Below are 19,112 nucleotides of genomic sequence, written 5' to 3'. Positions count from 1 at the left end.
GATTAGTGCGGTTCAAAACAGGAACTTGAAGATCAAGATTGAGGTTGAACTTGAAAATTGAAACCCACCCTTTTCTTTCTTTCTTCTTCATCATTTTGTATGTATGTATGTATGTAATCATCAAAGTCAATGATGTGTGTATTTTGCATTGAAGGGGAAATCTAAATAACATGTTTTGCATTAATTAGAATGGGAATGGCAGCGATATATGATTAACCTTTATTCTCACTTATCAATTTTCAAAAAATTTTAAACAAATATGTGATATAGAAGAGAGTATTAATATATATCAAATTGCTAAAATTGCAAGACATTAGACTGCAAGCCTATTGAATAGCCGTCTTAGCTCAGCCGGTAGAGCGCGTGGCTTTTAACCACTTGGTCGTGGGTTTGATTCCCACAGACGGCTTTATTTTTGTTAATTTTTCATTTATGCACGTGCACTTCATTTTACACCGCGAATATAATTTTATGTGCTTGTGCACTTTTTTTGTCAACATCCGCATGATATGGCTCTCAATACAACAGGATAAAAAATAAAATATATTTTTAAAATTAAAATTAAAAGTTTATTTATATTTTACTAAATGGTTATTATTATTTTGATAGTATTTTTTTATTTTTCTATACTTATTATTATTATTATAAATTGAATCAATGGAGCTATAAACAAATTTTTTACCACTATACTTCTTTAAGAAAACTTAAAAAAAGGTAATTTTTAATATAAAATGTTTTTATTACTAAATTTTTATATATAAATAATATTATTGATGTGTTCATGTCGCAAGTTAAATTAACTTGTAAAAAAAATAAAAATTTAATATTGAATTTTTTTTCAATAATTTGGTCTCTTTTTGACATTCTATAGAAAAATTGACAATAACATAATAAACAATTGAGGTGTATTTAATATTATTAACATGATATATTTATCTATTTCAATTTTCTTTTACTCACAAGTTAAACTATTTTTTATTTTAATTCCGTACATATTGCATATGTGTTATTATTAATTTTAAACCTTACGTTTCATTCGTTATTGTATGTTATTCTTAAATATTTATTTGTGTTCGAAATTTACAATTTTTACACGCATACATGTGTGATATGATTTTTAGTTTATTTTATTTTATTTTTCAAGTTAAGAAGAAAGATAAATGATAAATATAAAAACAATTAATTTTATAAATTAGTTAAATGTTTATTAAAAAAAACTTAAATTTTTATGCATCAGAATCAAATGAAATTATTTCGTTGAATTAGGATTCCTTTGGATGGATGATAATTTTTTTTTAATTCATAGTTATAGTAATTAATCTCACTGTGTCATCATTATTTTTAACCATATCGAAAGTGAACGTATCGTCCATCCAAAAACAATCTAAATTGAATAAAAAATTAGGTGTTTAACCAATGATACAAAATCATATCTAAAACAAGCTATTTTGAACCGTTAAAAAATTTAAGATAACAAGAAAATCACATCATAGTCTTAGTTATATCAAATTTACCATTTCAACAAAAATCATATTTGATTTTTACATCAATTTTTAATAAATTTGTCATGAATATATCATAATCTAGTATACTATTATAGATTTGATTTTATATGATACAAATTACATTATATATAAAAATAAAATAACATATTAAAAATTTTCTGACTTTTACGTTTTGAAGTAAAATTATTAAAATATCTTTATTTTTATTAATGATGTAAAAATTATTTAAAATTTAAAATTAATTTATATTTTATATTAAATTATTCAAATATCATTTATCATTATATTTAAAATTTTAAAATAATTATACAAACAATCTATATTATTTACCTAAAAATAGTGAAATATATATTTTATGTAATAAAACATTTTTTAATAGAAACTGGAAATTTTATTCAAAAGCCTAATAAAGGGCGAATTGAAAAGGGCAAAACAAGCCCATATCCATCTAAACAAAAGTGTGTCCTCTAAAAACATCCTAGTTTAAAATGAAATGTCTTGTCCTAAAACGGCGGGGGACAGCCGACTAATTGTTTAAGCTGTGTGCCCCGCGGTAGCCATGCAAAAAGTCGAGTCTTTAAAAGGTAGAATAATCTATTCATCAAGAGGCAAAAAGAAGAAGAAGAATGTATACTATGATCAAACGTAAGAGCATACAAAATTATTTTTTTTTAAAATTTATAAAATTATTAAAATAGTAAATACAGACAATTTTTCATAAACCCAATCGGTATTATTAGTATTAAACATAACGAATTTTTTTAAATTTTTAATTTTAATTTTTTTATAATGAATTTTAAATTTCAAAATATAAATATGAATTAAATAAATTATAAAAAAATTTATCTTTTAATAATTTCAACCAATTAATTATTATAATATTAAAATAATTAATTTAATCTGTTTTAAAAATTAAATCTAAAAAGTATGGCTCTCTTTCTCTATTGTTCTGTCCAGCGCTTTGCTTTCACTTTTGTTTGTTCTCTCTCTATGGCATAATTACACTTGTAAAAGGAAAGGCAGATGGCAGGATATCTATGGAGGAGCGGTGCCGTGCAAGTGGAATGACCAAAATGGCGGATTCTGTCGTACAAGTTGTTTGCTTTGTTTCAATGGGCAGAATATTTACTGGAAGTTGTTTAGCAAAACCAAAATTTGAGTGAATAAAAATTTATTAGGATAAATGGTTAAAATAGTCACTTTTATTAATTTCAGGTTATATTTTAATTATTTATATTTGAAATATTACGTTTTAGTCACTTACATTATCGTATTGTTATATTTTAGTCATTGAGTCATTAATTGCCGTTAGCGGTGTAATAGTAAGCTAATGTGTCACGTTAAATCATTATTTCAAATAAAAATTTTAGGTTAATTTATACAGCCGGTCTCCATATTTTTTCGTTTTGAGCAATTTAAATTTTTTTTTACTTTTATGTTCTTTTAACTTTTTTTTTTATTTTTCATTCTCTTATGATTTTTCATCTGTTTTTCTCCTTTCTCCATTTCATTTAATGTAGTTTTTTTTATATTTTCCATTTCTTAAAATTAGTCCTTATACTTTTGTTTTTTTAAAACAATTTAACTTTTTCGAGTGAGGCGAGTTTGTGGACTAATTTTAACAAATGAAAAACATAAAAAAAAACTACGTTAAAAGAAATGGAGAAGGGAGAAAAGTAGAGGGTGAAGCATAAGAGAATGAAAAAAAAGTTAAAAGAACATAAAAGAAAAAACTAAATTACTCAAAATAAAAAAAATATAAGGACCAATTGTAGAATTTAACCTAAAATTTTTATTTGAAATGATGATTTAATGTGCCACGCCAGCGTACCGTTACACTGTTAATAACAATTAATGGCTTAGTGACTAAAATATTACAATAAGATAATGTAAGTGACTAAAACATAACATTTTAAACATAAATGACTAAAATATAACTTAAGACAAATAAAAATGACTATTTTGATAGTTTACGAATTCCATATGACGGTTAAAATTTTAATATTTGTTTAATTAAAATAAAATACCTTAAAAATTGAATTACAAGAATTTTATTTTTGAGTGACCAAACTAAATATTGTGATTTTTTTAATTATAAAAATAAGAATAAAAATAGTTGAAATTTATTTTATGTTAATTTAATACATTGAGATTTAACAACAAAATTGAATTAAATTTACAACATTATTTGTCAAGGAGTGAAATCCACGTGGACCCTAAAATTCAGACTTTAGCTTCTTCTTTTTTTTATCCAAGTTAGGCTTTAAACTTGGCAAACTTTATCACATTGGGGTTTGAACTTTTTTTTGTCAAAGTTAGTCCTTGAAAACCCTAAAATTCAGGCTCCAGAGCAATTACCAAATTCAAGACCTAATTTAGACGAAACAAAAGTTTTCAAACCCTAAAATAAAAACAATTGCTAAGTTTACCGCCTAATTTAGAAAAAAAAAATATTCTAGTCCCAATGTGAAAAAAAATTACGAAATTGAAACGTAAATATTTATTTTGTATATATGATTTGTTGGGGATTCAAAAATAATATCTTTTTTGTGAAAAAAAGTCATGATATTTGAACATGCATGCATAATAAAGTTTAAGGTCACGTATTGACAAAGCAAAAAACTATGAAAAAAAGAGAATAAACATTACTGCGTTTCATCAAAAAAAGGGTGTTAGGGAGGCAGTTTTGGAGATGTGAGGAATCGAAAGCTCCTGGTCCGGATGGTTTAAACATGTTAAAGGTGAGTTTAGGAAGCTTGTGAGTTTTTGGTTTTTGCTGTTGTTTGAGTGTTTTGGTGTTTCAATGTCTAGTTGCTGTTTTCGTTCGTTCAGAGAATGTCTTTTTGAGGGGTTTTTGGTTTGTATTGGTGTGGGGGTGGACTCTGTTTAGTGAGTTGGTCTTGGTTTTCGGGGCTGTTTGTTTGTTTGTGACTGGGGGTTGATGTGTTTCTTGTATGCGTTATTTCTTTATGGTAGTGTTCTACCGTTATCGAGCAAAAAAATAAAAAATAAAAAATAAAAAAAGGGTGTAAATATGAAACCAGATTAAGAAAAATAAAGTCATCCTCACTATGAATATTTTAAATACAAAGAATATCTTTCATCACTTACGTTTTGGATATATGCTTCTTAAAACCTTTTGAATTATTTCTTGCATGTTGTATTAGTTGAATTATTGTGTTTTTCTTTTCTAGTGTGTAAGAGAAAAACATCCACATATAATCACCAAAAAACCCACAAGGAAGATTTATGTAATTGTATCGTTCAAATAATCAAATAAAACATTCACACAAACCAAGATTTTGGTTGATTGATATTTAAGACTGGGGTTAATTAAGTGTAGTTAATGGGATGATGTTGTTTAGATATTCATTAAAGAAAACGCTTTTGAAAGACGCTATTCAAGAGTCTATACCCAAGATTTAGAAGATTCCTGTCCTATCTGTTTGACATTTTTTTTTTATATTTTAACTTTCTTTTGTCTTGTTCAGCTTTTTCTTTTCGCTTTGTTGGGAAAATCAAAGAATATGTGAAAAATTATATTGTTAGAATTTACGCCTTTATTAATTCACAAAGATAAATAGAATTAATAAATATTCAAATAGCTAGCTAGGGGTTGCGGGAATCGACCGCAATTGACTTTATGAGTTGTGACTTGTCTCGTAGATAAGTCCAATTGATTTTTAAATGACTTTTAATAATGTAAAATGTGTATCATTTACACTTCTCGATACTTATGTATATAGAGGGATTTATGGTATTTCCTTTTATTGTATCATTGTAAACCTTTTTTTTTCCCAAGTATTTTATGAACGAAAGAGGGTTAGAAATATAAAAATAAAATTAAATTCAACTCTTATAAACCCTAAACACCAAACAATTTATTATTAAATTTTCAATTCAGCACTCACTTTATATGTAATGAAACCCCAGGCAGGTCGAAGTCAAAAATATTACTAAGGGGCTGAATATAAACTCGCCCCTAAGTCAGTTCAAGTTCTAACTTAATTTTGACATTTTTTTTAAAGATTGATTTGATAAAAAAATGTATAAAAACACTAAATTTAAATGTATAATATTAATGGATACGTGTATATAATCATCCACTAATTGTTCTATCTATTTTTTTAATGGATGCAATTTGTTTTAATGCGCTGATCAATAGGCAATAAAGGTAATGTTCTGATTCCTTCTTTATCAATATAACATCAGTGTGTTCTTACTCCTTTTTTTAACTCGTTGGTTGATGGAATTTGTGATTGGCTTGAATTCTTTGGACTCAAATAGTGGTATTGGTTGAGTCACAAAGAAGGATAGAAGGTGTGTGGATTAACCCCCGAAGTGGGAGTATCCCACATAGTGAAATTGGTCGAGTCACAAAGAAGGATAGAAGGTGTGTGGATCAACCCCTGAAGTGGGAGGGTAGTACGGTGGATAGAAAAAAAGATATAACATCAGTGTGTTTCTATTCAAAGAAAAAGAACTAGGCATATACTTATGTCAAAACAAAAAAGCAAAAGTTACGTGGATTAAGAAAAAGTAAAATGAAAAAGTTGTATTAATGGATGTCTTGTAACCCTAAGAGTTCATATCTCTTTGTAAACCCTAAAAAATTATATTATAATTTTATAATCTATGGCATCTCCAAATACAATTTACACTTCTAATAGTATGACATATTAAACCCAGGTAAATATTTTTGCAGCTTTACACATAATACAAATTCTTAACCTACACCACTAACAGAAGAATATGATTGTGTGAAGTTAGAACATGTTCCCAAGTAATCCAAGCACAAAGATGGCGTAAAGATTAGTACATCGGATCAACTTTCTTATCAAAATCCAACTTTTGAAATAAAAAGAAGAAGAAAAACCGCATTAAAAGTACTTCTTAAAATAATCAAAGGGAAAGAGATTGGAAGAATAGTATAAGATATGTGACGTAAAATATCTGTTCCTCTCCATCTAAAAGAAGATTTGAGTGATTTAACTTCTAAGGGAGCTTTAAAAAAACACTCTCTCTTCTTCATGGGAAAATTAAAATACCCATGAGTGGCAATTTCTTTGTGGTGGTGGTGAGATCAAAGAAGAATCTTTTATTTTGGAGACAATATTAATAGGTAAGATGGTCACAAATTATAAAATAAGTATCAAAAATATCAAAAAAAAAATACATCCCTATTTGCTCAAAATATTTGTTGGGATCAACTTGTATAAAAAACGAAATAGAAAAGCTAGAGAAGAAAGAACTCAAATATTTTTTTTGTGGAAAACCCTTAAAGAGTGAAAAACCACGGGCATAAAAGGCTTCGAATTTTCACTAATGAGTAAACAAATGAGAGTACAGTATGAAGAAAATAACCTAAATGTACAACATATACATTATCCAAAACCTTAAATACAAAGCTCAAAATCTCAAAAAGCGAACCGGTAAACAAAATCCTAAATCTTGTAAGGTACTCACAAAAAGGGTATAAAATACTCTCTATAATTACCACGAAACTCTTACCAAAACTCATATGCGACTACATCTTGTCATCGTCAAAAAAAAATCGTTGCTGATTGACTTCGTCATACAATGACCCCTTTAAATAAGCTAAGATTAGAGTTTTAATTATACTAAAATATCCTTAAAATAATTAGAGTTTAATTGGGAGAAACAGTCCTGCTTGAAGTCTAAAACACAACTACATAGTTTGAATAACTCATCGAGACATCTTCCCAAATACCTGCAAAATGTATGATAAATACTAATATTATAAATAATATATAATATTCACAATATAAACTAAAAGTTAACTTTTAAAAATCTAAAGTTACATATGTAAAAATCTTATAAGAGTTACAATTATATTACTAAAAAGATCAAAATTATTGAATAAAGTAATTAAAATAGGCACATAATTATTTATATTACAACACAAAAGCAAAACTTACTTGCTTTAAAAGAAAATGCAAAATTTGTATTAATAAAATATTAATGAAAATATTTTTGATAGGGTTTTAATACCATATTAACGTAATTATATATAGTTAATTCAAAATGTAATTGATTTATTAAGATTTAAAATAACAATACTAAAAAATTTATCATACAAAATTATAAATTCTATAGAAGAAAATTAAAAATAAAAATTAATCACATTTTTATATAATATAAGAGCTAAAACACAATTTAACAAATTTTAGGGGATTCGAGCTTGCAGCGAATGCCCTTAGGAAAATTTGTTAGGTTGGATTAAGCTAAACACAAATAGTGCTATTTAATTAAACCCATCTTAAATTCAATTAAACTATTTCATTTTAACGACATTATTCAAACGATAGTAACAACGTTTTCAAACCTCTAAGTTCGTTTTTGGGCTAGCCTAGCTTGATTTAGGACTATTGGGTCAGGTGGGCTACTCGACCCTTGGACGACTCTAGCTTAGACGGATTTTGTAAGAAAAAAAAACTTTAGTTATTTTAGAGTTTATATTTTGATATTTTTAGTTTTCCATAAAACATGGCATGTCCTAATATAATATGTACTTTCCAGTTGTATGACACATTGCACTTTTAAATGCAAATCTAAGTTCAAACTTTGAAAATGAGATTGTTGAAAAAAAACAATTATACGCTCTTGTTAGATAAAACATGTTAGTGAACAAAATATATAAATATAAATAAACAAGTATTTATATTTAAAATAGAATATCAATATAATAATTTATATTTCAATTGTTAAATACGTAAAATAATAAAAACCATAATAAAAAGTTGAAATAAAACCGAATGGAAGTGAGAAGATTATTGAACCGTCAGAACTATTTCGACATCTTTTTTTTAGGTCCTATCCACTAGATTTTTTTGAATCCGCACATACTTTGTTCTTCCCTTTCTTTTTTCCAACCCATTCTTTGCTTTGAATTCTTCGTTTTTGTCTTTATTTTATCTCTTTATTCGTTCAATTCAAAGCAAAGACGAAACAGAGAAACTTCTATTCTTCTATTGGAATACCTATCTAACTCCACAGTAGTAGGTTGGATTAGATATATTTTGAGTTCGTATATAACTAGTCAATATGTTCGTATATAACTAGTCAATATCTAATATCCCATATACATGTGTTTCTTACATAACGTAAACCAACTATTCATGTCTTAGATTCAATTGGATTCTAGAATTATTCCTCAAAGGATAGACAAGAGCTGTCTTATAGCCATTAGATTCCATATACCTAATTTTACCCCCCCTTTTTTTCCTAATCATTTTTTTTTATATCGTTTTTTGTAATGTAAATTCGTCTCTTCCTTTTATTTTTTATTTAGCATTATCTCACATGGATACAATCTAAATGGACGAATTCATTAGACCAAATCATTGCATACAAATAAAACATCAATATCAGTATTTGATTGAGCTAAGTTCATACAATTTATTTTATTATTTATGAAAAAAAAAAAATTTCTTTTGGTCAATCATTGAATTGAATGAAGAAATCGACTGAAATGGGAATCATTCTATATCTATATAAAGAACAGCTTTTTTAAAATCATAGACCCTAAATTGATACCATAAGAATTCCTATTCTAATTAGGACTCATAATATTGAAATTGAATAAACAAAAACAATATCAAGATAAAGATAATATTGATCGGATAATATTGATCGAAGGTAAATATGATATAAATATAAGTAATAAAAAAATGGACCAACCCTGAATTTTAGGAAAAAGATATTTTCAATTAGATCTCTTTCCTTTTTTTATTACAATTCTCTAATATCGTAATCTTTTTTGTTATTACTCTAGATCGTCGTATTTGTATATTTATGGTCCCTAAGTAAGTAGATTATCTTGAGTTGCGCATACATTGGATTGGACCAAGCTAAGCTAAAAAAGGGCTAGACTATTTCAAAAACAAAAACTAGTCAATGATGACCCTCCATGGATTCGCCTATATAAGCCGCAGCTAAAGTTGCAAAAATAAGAGCTTGAATCCCACTTGTAAATAATCCAAGGAACATGACAGGTATAGGGACGACTGAAGGTACTAAAGAAACAAGAACAACAACTACTAATTCATCAGCTAATATATTCCCGAAAAGTCGAAAACTAAGTGATAAGGGTTTTGTGAAATCCTCTAAAATGTTAATAGGTAAAAGAATTGGAGTGGGTTGAATGTATTTACTGAAATACCCCAATCCTTTTTTTGAAAGACCCGCATAGAAATATGCTACTGACGTGAGTAAAGCTAAAGCAACAGTAGTATTTATATCATTCGTGGGTGCGACTAACTCTCCATGAGGTAATTGTATGATTTTCCAAGGTAACAGAGCACCCGACCAGTTAGAAACAAAAATAAATAGAAACATAGTTCCAATAAAGGGAACCCATGGACCATATTCTTCTCCAATCTGAGTTTTGCTTACGTCTCGAATGAATTCAAGAACATATTCGAAGAAATTTTGACCGGCGGTTGGAATGGTTTGTGGATTCCGAACAGCGATAACGGCGGAACCTAATAAGATAGAAATTACAACCCAAGAGGTAATAAGTACTTGGGCATGGACTTGGAAACCTGCTATTTGCCAATAGAAATGTTGGCCTACTTCCACACCAGAGATATCGTATAACCCGTTTAGTGGGTTTGATAAACGTTGCCTTTTTTTTATCACTAGAACTTTGGAAAATATGGAGAAGAAATGAAATTCAGTGTGAGAGAGTATGAGTGTAGGAACAACAAATCAAGTTTGGACCTGCACCTGCATGTGTGTGAAATAAAATTCCAAACTTAATCATTCAATCAATTTTTAAGAGGGTTCCTATATATATACAAATCTTACACTTGCTATTTAGCGGATGTGGGATTTAAGCTTTTACTTTTCCTTAACAAATATTTTCAAGTAGCTTAGTTTGAGAATCAATTTTTCATTAATCACTCAACTATTTTGAGCATATGATATGCCGTTGTAAAGGTCTCATAGAGTAAAATATGAAACTATAATTTTATGAAATTATAGTTTCAACTCTATACTTTTACCTATTGAAAGTATGCCTCAAAATTATCATAAAATACAATTTTTCCAACAATCCTAAGTATATACAGTGAACGGATATGAATATTAATAAAAAAATTTGGGTCCAAAATGGTTCCAACAAGCTACTTTTCTTTTAACAATAATCTGTCATTGTGGTAGTACCAAAATAGCACAGAAGATACCTATTTAAAGTGAAACAAAGGGAAGGTTTCTCTACTTTTGACATTTCCCCACCAACTCCAAACAAATTGACGACACTGTTTAGCTAACGTATAAGATTCCATTTTATAAAACTTGACTGTTTATGTGGATTCATGGGCAAGTGTCTGTCCAATCATAGGGTCAAATACAGGGGTCCCTTTCAAGTCTTTTATTACTTGAATATTTCACGTTCTTGTCCCTGAGATTGCGTAAAAAATTTTCAAGCACCAATTTCATGAACTAAATTGGTAAAAAGTATTTTTATTTAATTCATGGTTTTCATATGCAAACTCAAGCCTGGACTAACATAGTACAACAACAACCATGCTATATGCTTGAAAGTAATCCACATTAAAAAGGAATAAAGATTAAATTTTCTAATATACATATTTTTTCATTTCGGGGATTCTTATTTTTCCAGTTAATGTTATAATAATCTAAATTTAATAAATAATTAAATAATAGAATAATAATTTTTTAAATATTTATTTTACAGCAGATTGCAAAGCATATTTTTTAATTGGATTGTCGAAACTGATTCATTAAGATTAAGTTTTGAATATTCCTAAAAAACATAGTAGTTTCAAAACTCGTGGTCAATATTTATCCCTTAATGGGTCTATGAGAAATGATTGTACAAAGGAATATTATCCCTTTCCAATATAGTTTAATACTAATGACATTTACCCCTGATTTTCAAGATTTTTATTTGGATTTAATTTTTGTTTAGAATGAAAATACTGATATGATATTAAACTATTGAAAAAAGAATACAAATAACATAACGTCATTGTTTCATACAATTCTTTACCATAAACCTATGGAATGCAAAAACTTAATTATTAGACTCGCTTCGATAAATACTTTAAAAAACCAAAAAAAAAAATCTGCATTTTATATGTTTTAACAAAAATTCTTAAAACCTCAAAATAAGTGGTCATCAATTATTCCATTACTATAAAACAATTACTATATAACAGGACGCCACATCCCTATGAATGCCAATTTCTTTGTGGAGGTGGTGGTGAGACAAAAAAGAACCTTTTATACAATTCGAATCTGATTCAAAGTTAGGAGACTGCTTCTCATGGTGGTGGGTCAGACCTTTTAACTGAAGTCTAGAAGAACTATAACTTTTTTTTTCTTAAGTGGAAATTAGAGAATAATAAGAACTACAAATACTATCAGAAAATACATACAAAATATAATTATAAATTATTACAAACATGTTAGTGAAATAAATAGTAATGTAAAATATTTATTTAAATCACAAGATTGAACCAGAATAATATAAATATATATATATAATCTGAAAATAGAAATAAAGACTTGATCAAAATATTATACTTGTAGGTACGCAGGAAAAACGGATTGATAGTTAATTTGCACCTGAATATTTAAAATAAGATTATGTGTTGGGTTAAAATACCTGTAGGCATAGAAGGGCCCAATCAGTCTGAACATTTCATGCCCCCAACCCCGGCAAGTTTGGATTTACATTTCCCTACGCACAAGGGAGAACATTAGTTTGGTCATTCAATAACTACCTGTTGGTTCATATATATAAACATGTATATAAACTAACAATGTAAGACTAAACTTTTCATTTTCCTCAATATAATTCACAAGTGGCTTACTTTGAGTATCAATTTCTCATTCATCACTCAACCATTTTGAGAATATAATATATCATTGTAAAGGTCTTATAGAGTAGAATATAAAACCATAATTTTATGATTCAAATCTCCACCTTTACTAATCGAGAATATGCTTCAAAGTTTCTAAAAAATCTATTTTTTTCAACATAAATATGATTGTTTTGAAATGATACATTTTAAAATACCTTAATTTCTAATTTCCTTTTTCTAAAACATAAATATATAATATAAGTATTTTCATGTCCACAAATTAATTTTTCAAGGTTTATAATAAAAGACACCATTAATCCAAACTATAGGGGATAAACTAGAATAATGTAACCACACGAACGAGAAAGAAAAAAAAGTGAGCACCTGAAAAAACCCTAAAATAATTATAAAGGAGCTTAAAAAATTGATTTTTTTAAGGTTAATAGTGGAAGACACCATTAATCCAAACACATATATTTAAAATAAAATATTCTATAAATAAATTAAATTATAGTTATATGGATTGAATAATAATTAAAATCGTATTTAATATTAAATAACAATATAGTAAGGATAACAATGGAAGGGAAAGTTTATGGAAGGTGCCAAAAAGAAAAAGTTTCCAGATAACCCCTACGCGGGCTTTCACACACATGCTGTTCTCTATAATAGTGAGATATATAGATACATAATTCTACCTCGAAAAGCACAGCTTTTAGCCCATCAGCTAGAAAGCCATGGCCTCTCAGCCCACAAAGATGTTCTCTAAAAAACTTAAAACTACTGATATCAACAAGCGGTTGGCAATTCCGGGAAAAATCCTGCCTTCTTTGCCAGCCTTCAATGGAGGCCATGCAGTCTTGATTCAGCTAAAGTATGGGACAAAGATCTGGCCAATATGCTGCACTGTTCGGAAAAATGGGTACAAGAAACCTGTTTTCTCCGTTGGATGGAGAAAATTTGTTGCTGATAACAAACTCAAAACTGGGGATATAATCACCATGTACAAAGATTTTGAAGATGGAGATGGTGGTTCCCACTTTAGGGTTGAAGTGGAGAAGCGACCAGCTGCCAGCAACCAAGACAGGAGTCACGAGACCATTCCTTCTTCTTGTGTTCTCGCTTTCAATGATCATGAAGTCGATGGAACCAACTCCGGAAACGAGGCAGACCGAATACCTAATAAGGCGCTTGATGATGGAGCAATCAACCTGGAGGGAGGTATCCCCATCATGGAGTTTCCAGATGTTGCAACTGACACTTTGGTTGATGGTCATGTTATTGCCAAACCGTCTGTTACGATATCTGGTGCTATTATGACTGATGAAATGAAGTGCTTGGGCATTACCAAGGGTACTGACATGGGTGAACCCTCACTCCTCTTGCCCTGTAGGGCCAAAGCAGAAAGAGAAATCGACTTCCTTGGTATCGCCGAGGGTGGTGATGCAATAGCCTATGGCAGTGGACCTAGTGATGCAGCTGGAGAAGCATGTTGCAACTTTATTACTCATCATCGAAGTGTTACCTTGGACTTGGTTCTGTCACAACCCAATCCATATAATGCAGGCTAGTGAAGTTAGATCAGAAAGGTAATGAAATGACTTCAACCTTGAGAGTAGCAGGTATTAATGTTGGTGAATTATTTAAAACTTCGTGAGCATTAGTTTTGATGTCCAATATTTATTTTTCAATTATAGGAAATGTTTTATCTGTAAGTTGAATGAAGAAAAAAAGAAGAAGCTTAACATACCTTTTATATATATATATATATTATATTTTACTTGCATAATAATATGTAGTGACGACTTAACTGGTTTTTCTTTAAATATTTTTCTGGGATGATTGGTTTACTAGCTATATTCTGTTTTAATTAGATATAGAGAGGAAAAGCTTCTTCATCTCCTTATCCATAAACGCATCCTTCACTACCAGTTCGTCGACCTTTTCAACAATATAATTTGGAACTAAGTATCTGTGTCTTCTATATCTAATGTTTCATCTTTAATCTCTCAATTCTTTATAATTTCTTTAGCTACCTATATATTTTGCTGTATATGGGTAATTATTTGATATACCCACATATTAATTCATTTGTAAAGTGTAAAAATCTCCACTAATAATGTATCAAATGATTTTCTTATATATACTCCTAGTGTTTTCTTGCAGAAAATATATAGATAATCAAATTTTCTTCTAGTTTTTAATCTCCCTTTCTCCAATTCCTCAACCTATATAGCAGAAAATACATAGGTAATAAACTTTTCTAGTTTATACTTTTGCTTTGGTGATTGTGTGATTGGGTTTGCTTATTACTAAGGGTGTTTGTTATATTTTGGTTGTGTGGAGACTGATAATATTGGGTTGTTAGGTTTTTTTTGTTCTTGTGGTGTGGAATTGGTTGCTGGTGTTAGAGTTGTATTTATTGCTGTTTCATGGTGTCTTTTGGAGCTGTTCTTAGATGATTATTGTTAAGTTATGGGTGATTGTAGGTGTTCGCTTTTGCTTCTTGTACCTTTCACTCAGTTTCTTGTAAAAATACTATAGATATCTTTGTATTACAAATTCGATTGTATTTGATCACTTTACTTAAAAAATAAGTAAATTAGTTCTAACATATTAGAATAAAGGGTAAACTGATTTTTTTTTTAAAATTCATCTATTTCTATTATTAAAAACTAGCATGGTTAACCGAATAATTAAACAGTGGCATATGGTGTGCCCGGTGTAACTTATGTTGACATATATGGATCAGTTTTTAACCATAGAAATGAATAAAATTTTAATAAAGAAAACTAATTTACTATTTGATTTAAAATATAAAAACTAATATGCACAATTTTTTAATAAAGGGTACGGGACGTCTATACTCAGTTTCCTCTTTCAGATTTTAATAAAGAAAATATTTTACTGAGAAAAGAAATAAGTGCCAAAATTTTTCATTATAATACACTAAGTAAGTGAAATAATGTAACCAGATTCAATCATAAGCTTCCAAACCTTGGTTTTTGTTTTAATTTTAGTTTTTTTTTAATGAAATATGGTATTATAAAATTTAAAAATTAATAATAAAAGATTTCAGTATAAACTGATGAATTTGAAGATATATTATCGAGAGACAATAAAAAAAATTCTAAATATGAATCGGACAAACCAAAAAAAAAAAGGGTAAACATAAAAATATTTAAAATAACATAATACTATTTAAACGAAACCTTTGGAATAGGCATTGGCCGGTGGAGGGTAATCTCAAGTGTCCGACAATCTTTGTGAACAACTTGCCGCGAAGACTGCCCTGAATGCGTGACTGATGCAGAAAGGGCGATAGAGAGATTAAACAGTTTTAGAATCTATGGATTTCGGGTTGACATTAATAGGGCAAGGTTTCGAGTTAGGAACACCTTTTGGAGAAGGGTGTGCAGAACAAAAAACAAACTCATATCGAGGCTAGGGCTGATGAGAAGGTGAGCCGACATCTGCTTCTGAAGAAATAAGAGTTATGGAGCATGATACGAGCAAGGAAGTTGAAACAAAACGGGTTGTTGTGCAAGGTGTGGTCGATACGAATAAACTTAGTTGGCGCTACTGCTTGGATTGAAGATGGTTCGTTCTTGTATACTTTAAAGGAAAACTTCTGTCAGAAGGAATTGATGGGGTGAATATTTTTAAGCTTTCTGGACGTTCGATCTTGCTTTTGTTCAAGGAAAATGACTTGTTTCAATCTTTCGTAGACTCAAATTGGGAGTAAAGGACCTTCCAAAGCATTGCGTGCCACTGGGGGAAGTTCCTTAGAGTAGACAACGATACTGAAAATGGGATCTCAATATTATTTAGAGGAAGTATTGAAATTCTTTATGGAACAGTTGCAAAGAATTGATGAAAGTCATCAAATGGAAATAGGGATGGCAAGATAGTGAATTGCTCCATCTCGGATGGTGATTATAGAAATAGAAACAACTTAATTATCAAGGAGCCTGTTGATTTTGAAGCTTTAGAAGAAGTAATTGCTACTTGGAACTTAAGGAAGCAAGTAGGGCCAGTAGTGGATGATGAGGGCGAGGAGAGAGAAATTATTAGCCATTTGATGAAAATTCAATCTATTTGTGATTCAGAAGTAGATTTGCGTGATATTGAGGGGAGTTGAAGAAGTAACTATGACTTGGATTATGAGGAAGCAATTTGATTTGGCTATGGATGATTTAGCTAAAGAAGGGGAATTTACTTGGCAGATGGACGAGACGAGTCAGAAGTTGATGGAGTCCAGATTTAATGGGCATGCCATTGTTTCATGGGTTGGAGCTTGGGGAGTTCTTTGTTTATTTTGTTCAGGCCATCGAAGCTTGCTTTGATTGGAGATTAGGGTTGATTGATTTTGCGAGTGCAAACTTGTTCCTTATGTGGGTTGAAGCTAAAGAGTATGAAGTTGTTTTTTACGTTTATTAATCGGGTGTTTTGTTGATAAGTGGTGCAGTTTGCTAGTTGGGCTAAAGAGGTCTGTTGGTTTTTTTTTGCAACATTTGAACTGTGCTGTTGTCAAAAGACAGACAGAACAGCTAAAAATAATACAGAATTTCAGCAGATAAAATAGTCACATACCAACATTACTACATCAGTAGAGCAACAATACAAAAATCTCACCATCAAGCTTTAAACATTTTCTCCCTATTAACGCTAGTAATCGCCAAGGAAAATACCAATTCGTTCCTTTTTTTATCTGCCACCGAGAATACAACATTCCCAGCCTCTAACATATCTCTATCGATGCCTGCAAAAAGTGCTTGAAGAGACCAAAGTCTCATTGCCTTGTTAACACACCAAGAAAGCACCACCAAAGAACCAATTTCATTAAATAAAGAATCATAAGTTTGCCAATTCATATTAAAAATACTTCCAAAGCCATCTTCACCGCACCAGCCTCGGGAACATTAGCATCGTTAGCAGTCACCGAACCAGAAAATAATGCTCTTGCAACACCCTCCTTATCTCTGAATGCCCCACCACTTCCTGCTCTACCAGCTTTTGCAACCCCACACATTAAACTTTAACCATCCACGAGGGGAGGTCGCCAAAGAGCAGCAGTTGACTTGGATTCACAAGTATCAAAACTACACCTGTTCGGACAAATCCACCAAAAAATCTCCTGCAACTTGACTTCATTATACACAAACTGAATCCACAACAGAGCCCTCATCTTAGATTGAAAAATCAAAATTTCCCTAGACACCCTCTTGCTTTCAAAAACCAACCTATTTCTTGCAAGCCAAACAATCCAACAAGCTACCGATATTGAAATCAACTAGAAACTCTTCCTAATATTGGCCCATTTTACTTTGTTACATAATGCGAAGAAGTCCCAAAATTCATCAACCTGTTTCCATACCACTTCTCACCAATCGAAAATTTTAATCCAAAAACCTTCAATATATCTGCATTTGAAGAACAAGTGGGAAGCGTGTTGTTCCAATAGGGTCGGAAGCGTGTAAATTATTGTACTAAAAAATCACACAAAGTTCAATTCCCAGGAAAGAGAGGTGGATCACATGGATCTCTTAAATACCAAGTCTTTCCTTAGACAGAATATCCCTTCTATAGTAATTTAATAGCACAATTAAATACTACTATTATACCCTCAAATATTGAAAGAAAAATAGGACAAGAAAGAACACAAGAGTTTTAACGAGGTTCGGTAAATTATACCTACGTCCTCAGGCACTAACACCAGATGATAACTTTACTATCTCCAAAATATTACAAACAAATAGAATTCCTTAAGAATTCTCAAATGGGAGAAGAGAGAAAACTAAGAGAGAAAGATTGGTTGGGATGGTTGAAATGAGAAATGGTTAGGCCTATTTATAGTTGAGGTTTAGGGACTAACTTGCAAATGGCCTAAAAAATTAGGGACCAAAATTGCAATTATCCCATTCAACTTTAAACAACTTGCCTATCACTTTTTTTTCTTTCGGTGCCACTTGCACCTCCCATTTTTGACTTTTCAACCCCTTTTTAATTTGACTTATCAACAATCTCCACCTTGAAGATTTGATTAGGATAATCACATCTTCACACACTTCCTTCAACTCCCCAAATTCGATAAAGCTATCTTTTGTAGTGCCTCTAAATGCGCTCTCGAGCGCCATACACCTAAAGGTGCTCAAATCCTCAGGATGTTAATCAAGTTCAAACAATGATTAAACTTGATTGTTGTTACCACCTTGGTCATCATATCTGCGGGATTATCTGCTGTCGGAATCTTCTGAAGTAGAATTTTTCCTTTTTCAAAGACTTCCCGCACAAAGTGATATCTTACGTCGATATGCTTGGTTCTTGAATGATAGACTTGATTTTTCGCTAAATGAATAGCACTCTGACTGTCACAATATAGACTAATGTGACTTTGAACAACTCCCAAGTCTTTCAATAATCCATTAAGCCAAATAGCCTCCTTAACAGCTTCTGTAACTGCCATATATTCTGCCTCTGTAGTAGACACAGCTACTGTAGACTGTAAGGTAGACTTCCAACTCACTGGGGCTTTCGCAAGAGTAAACAGATACCCCGTAGCTGAACGACGTTTATCTAAATCACCAGCAAAGTCGGAATCAACATATCCAACTACAAACTGACCAAGTGCTTCATCCTGTTCAAAAATTAAACCAACATCTACGGTTTTTCAAAGATACCGTAGAATCCATTTCACAGCTTGCCAATGTCCTTTTCCAGGATCATGCATATACCTGCTCACAACTCCAACAGC

The 19,112-nt window shown here is 30.3% G+C and overlaps 1 protein-coding gene and 1 non-coding gene across 2 annotated transcripts; one reads left to right on the top strand and one right to left on the bottom strand.

Annotated features, from left to right (window-relative positions):
• Positions 1 to 336: 336 nt before the first annotated feature.
• TRNAK-UUU (transfer RNA lysine (anticodon UUU)) lies at positions 337 to 409 on the top strand. The gene has a single exon. It is a non-coding gene; the product is annotated as a tRNA-Lys (tRNA).
• An 8,014-nt stretch (positions 410 to 8,423) lies between these two features.
• On the bottom strand, positions 8,424 to 10,755 carry LOC121228115 (ATP synthase subunit a, chloroplastic). The gene is made up of 2 exons (XM_041111261.1): positions 10,712 to 10,755; positions 8,424 to 10,152 (listed from the first exon to the last, which is right to left on the bottom strand). The coding sequence occupies exons 1-2, from the start codon at positions 10,753 to 10,755 to the stop codon at positions 9,420 to 9,422; spliced, it is 777 nt and encodes a 258-aa protein (XP_040967195.1). The 3' UTR covers positions 8,424 to 9,419.
• Positions 10,756 to 19,112: the final 8,357 nt, after the last annotated feature.

Source organism: Gossypium hirsutum, chromosome A04, assembly GCF_007990345.1.
Source record: "Gossypium hirsutum isolate 1008001.06 chromosome A04, Gossypium_hirsutum_v2.1, whole genome shotgun sequence".
NCBI lineage: Eukaryota > Viridiplantae > Streptophyta > Magnoliopsida > Malvales > Malvaceae > Gossypium > Gossypium hirsutum.
Note: the sequence above shows the minus strand (reverse complement) of the source record. Positions and strands in the feature narration are given on the sequence as shown.

Bases quoted from the DNA above. Each gene is read 5' to 3' on its own strand.
- LOC121228115 (XM_041111261.1), bottom strand. From the start codon at position 10,755: ATGTCAAAAGTAGAGAAACCTTCCCTTTGTTTCACTTTAAATAG. The intron at 10,153-10,711 runs GTATCTTCTGTG...GATAAAAAAAAG, and splicing joins CTTTGTTTCACTTTAAATAG to GCAACGTTTATCAAACCCAC.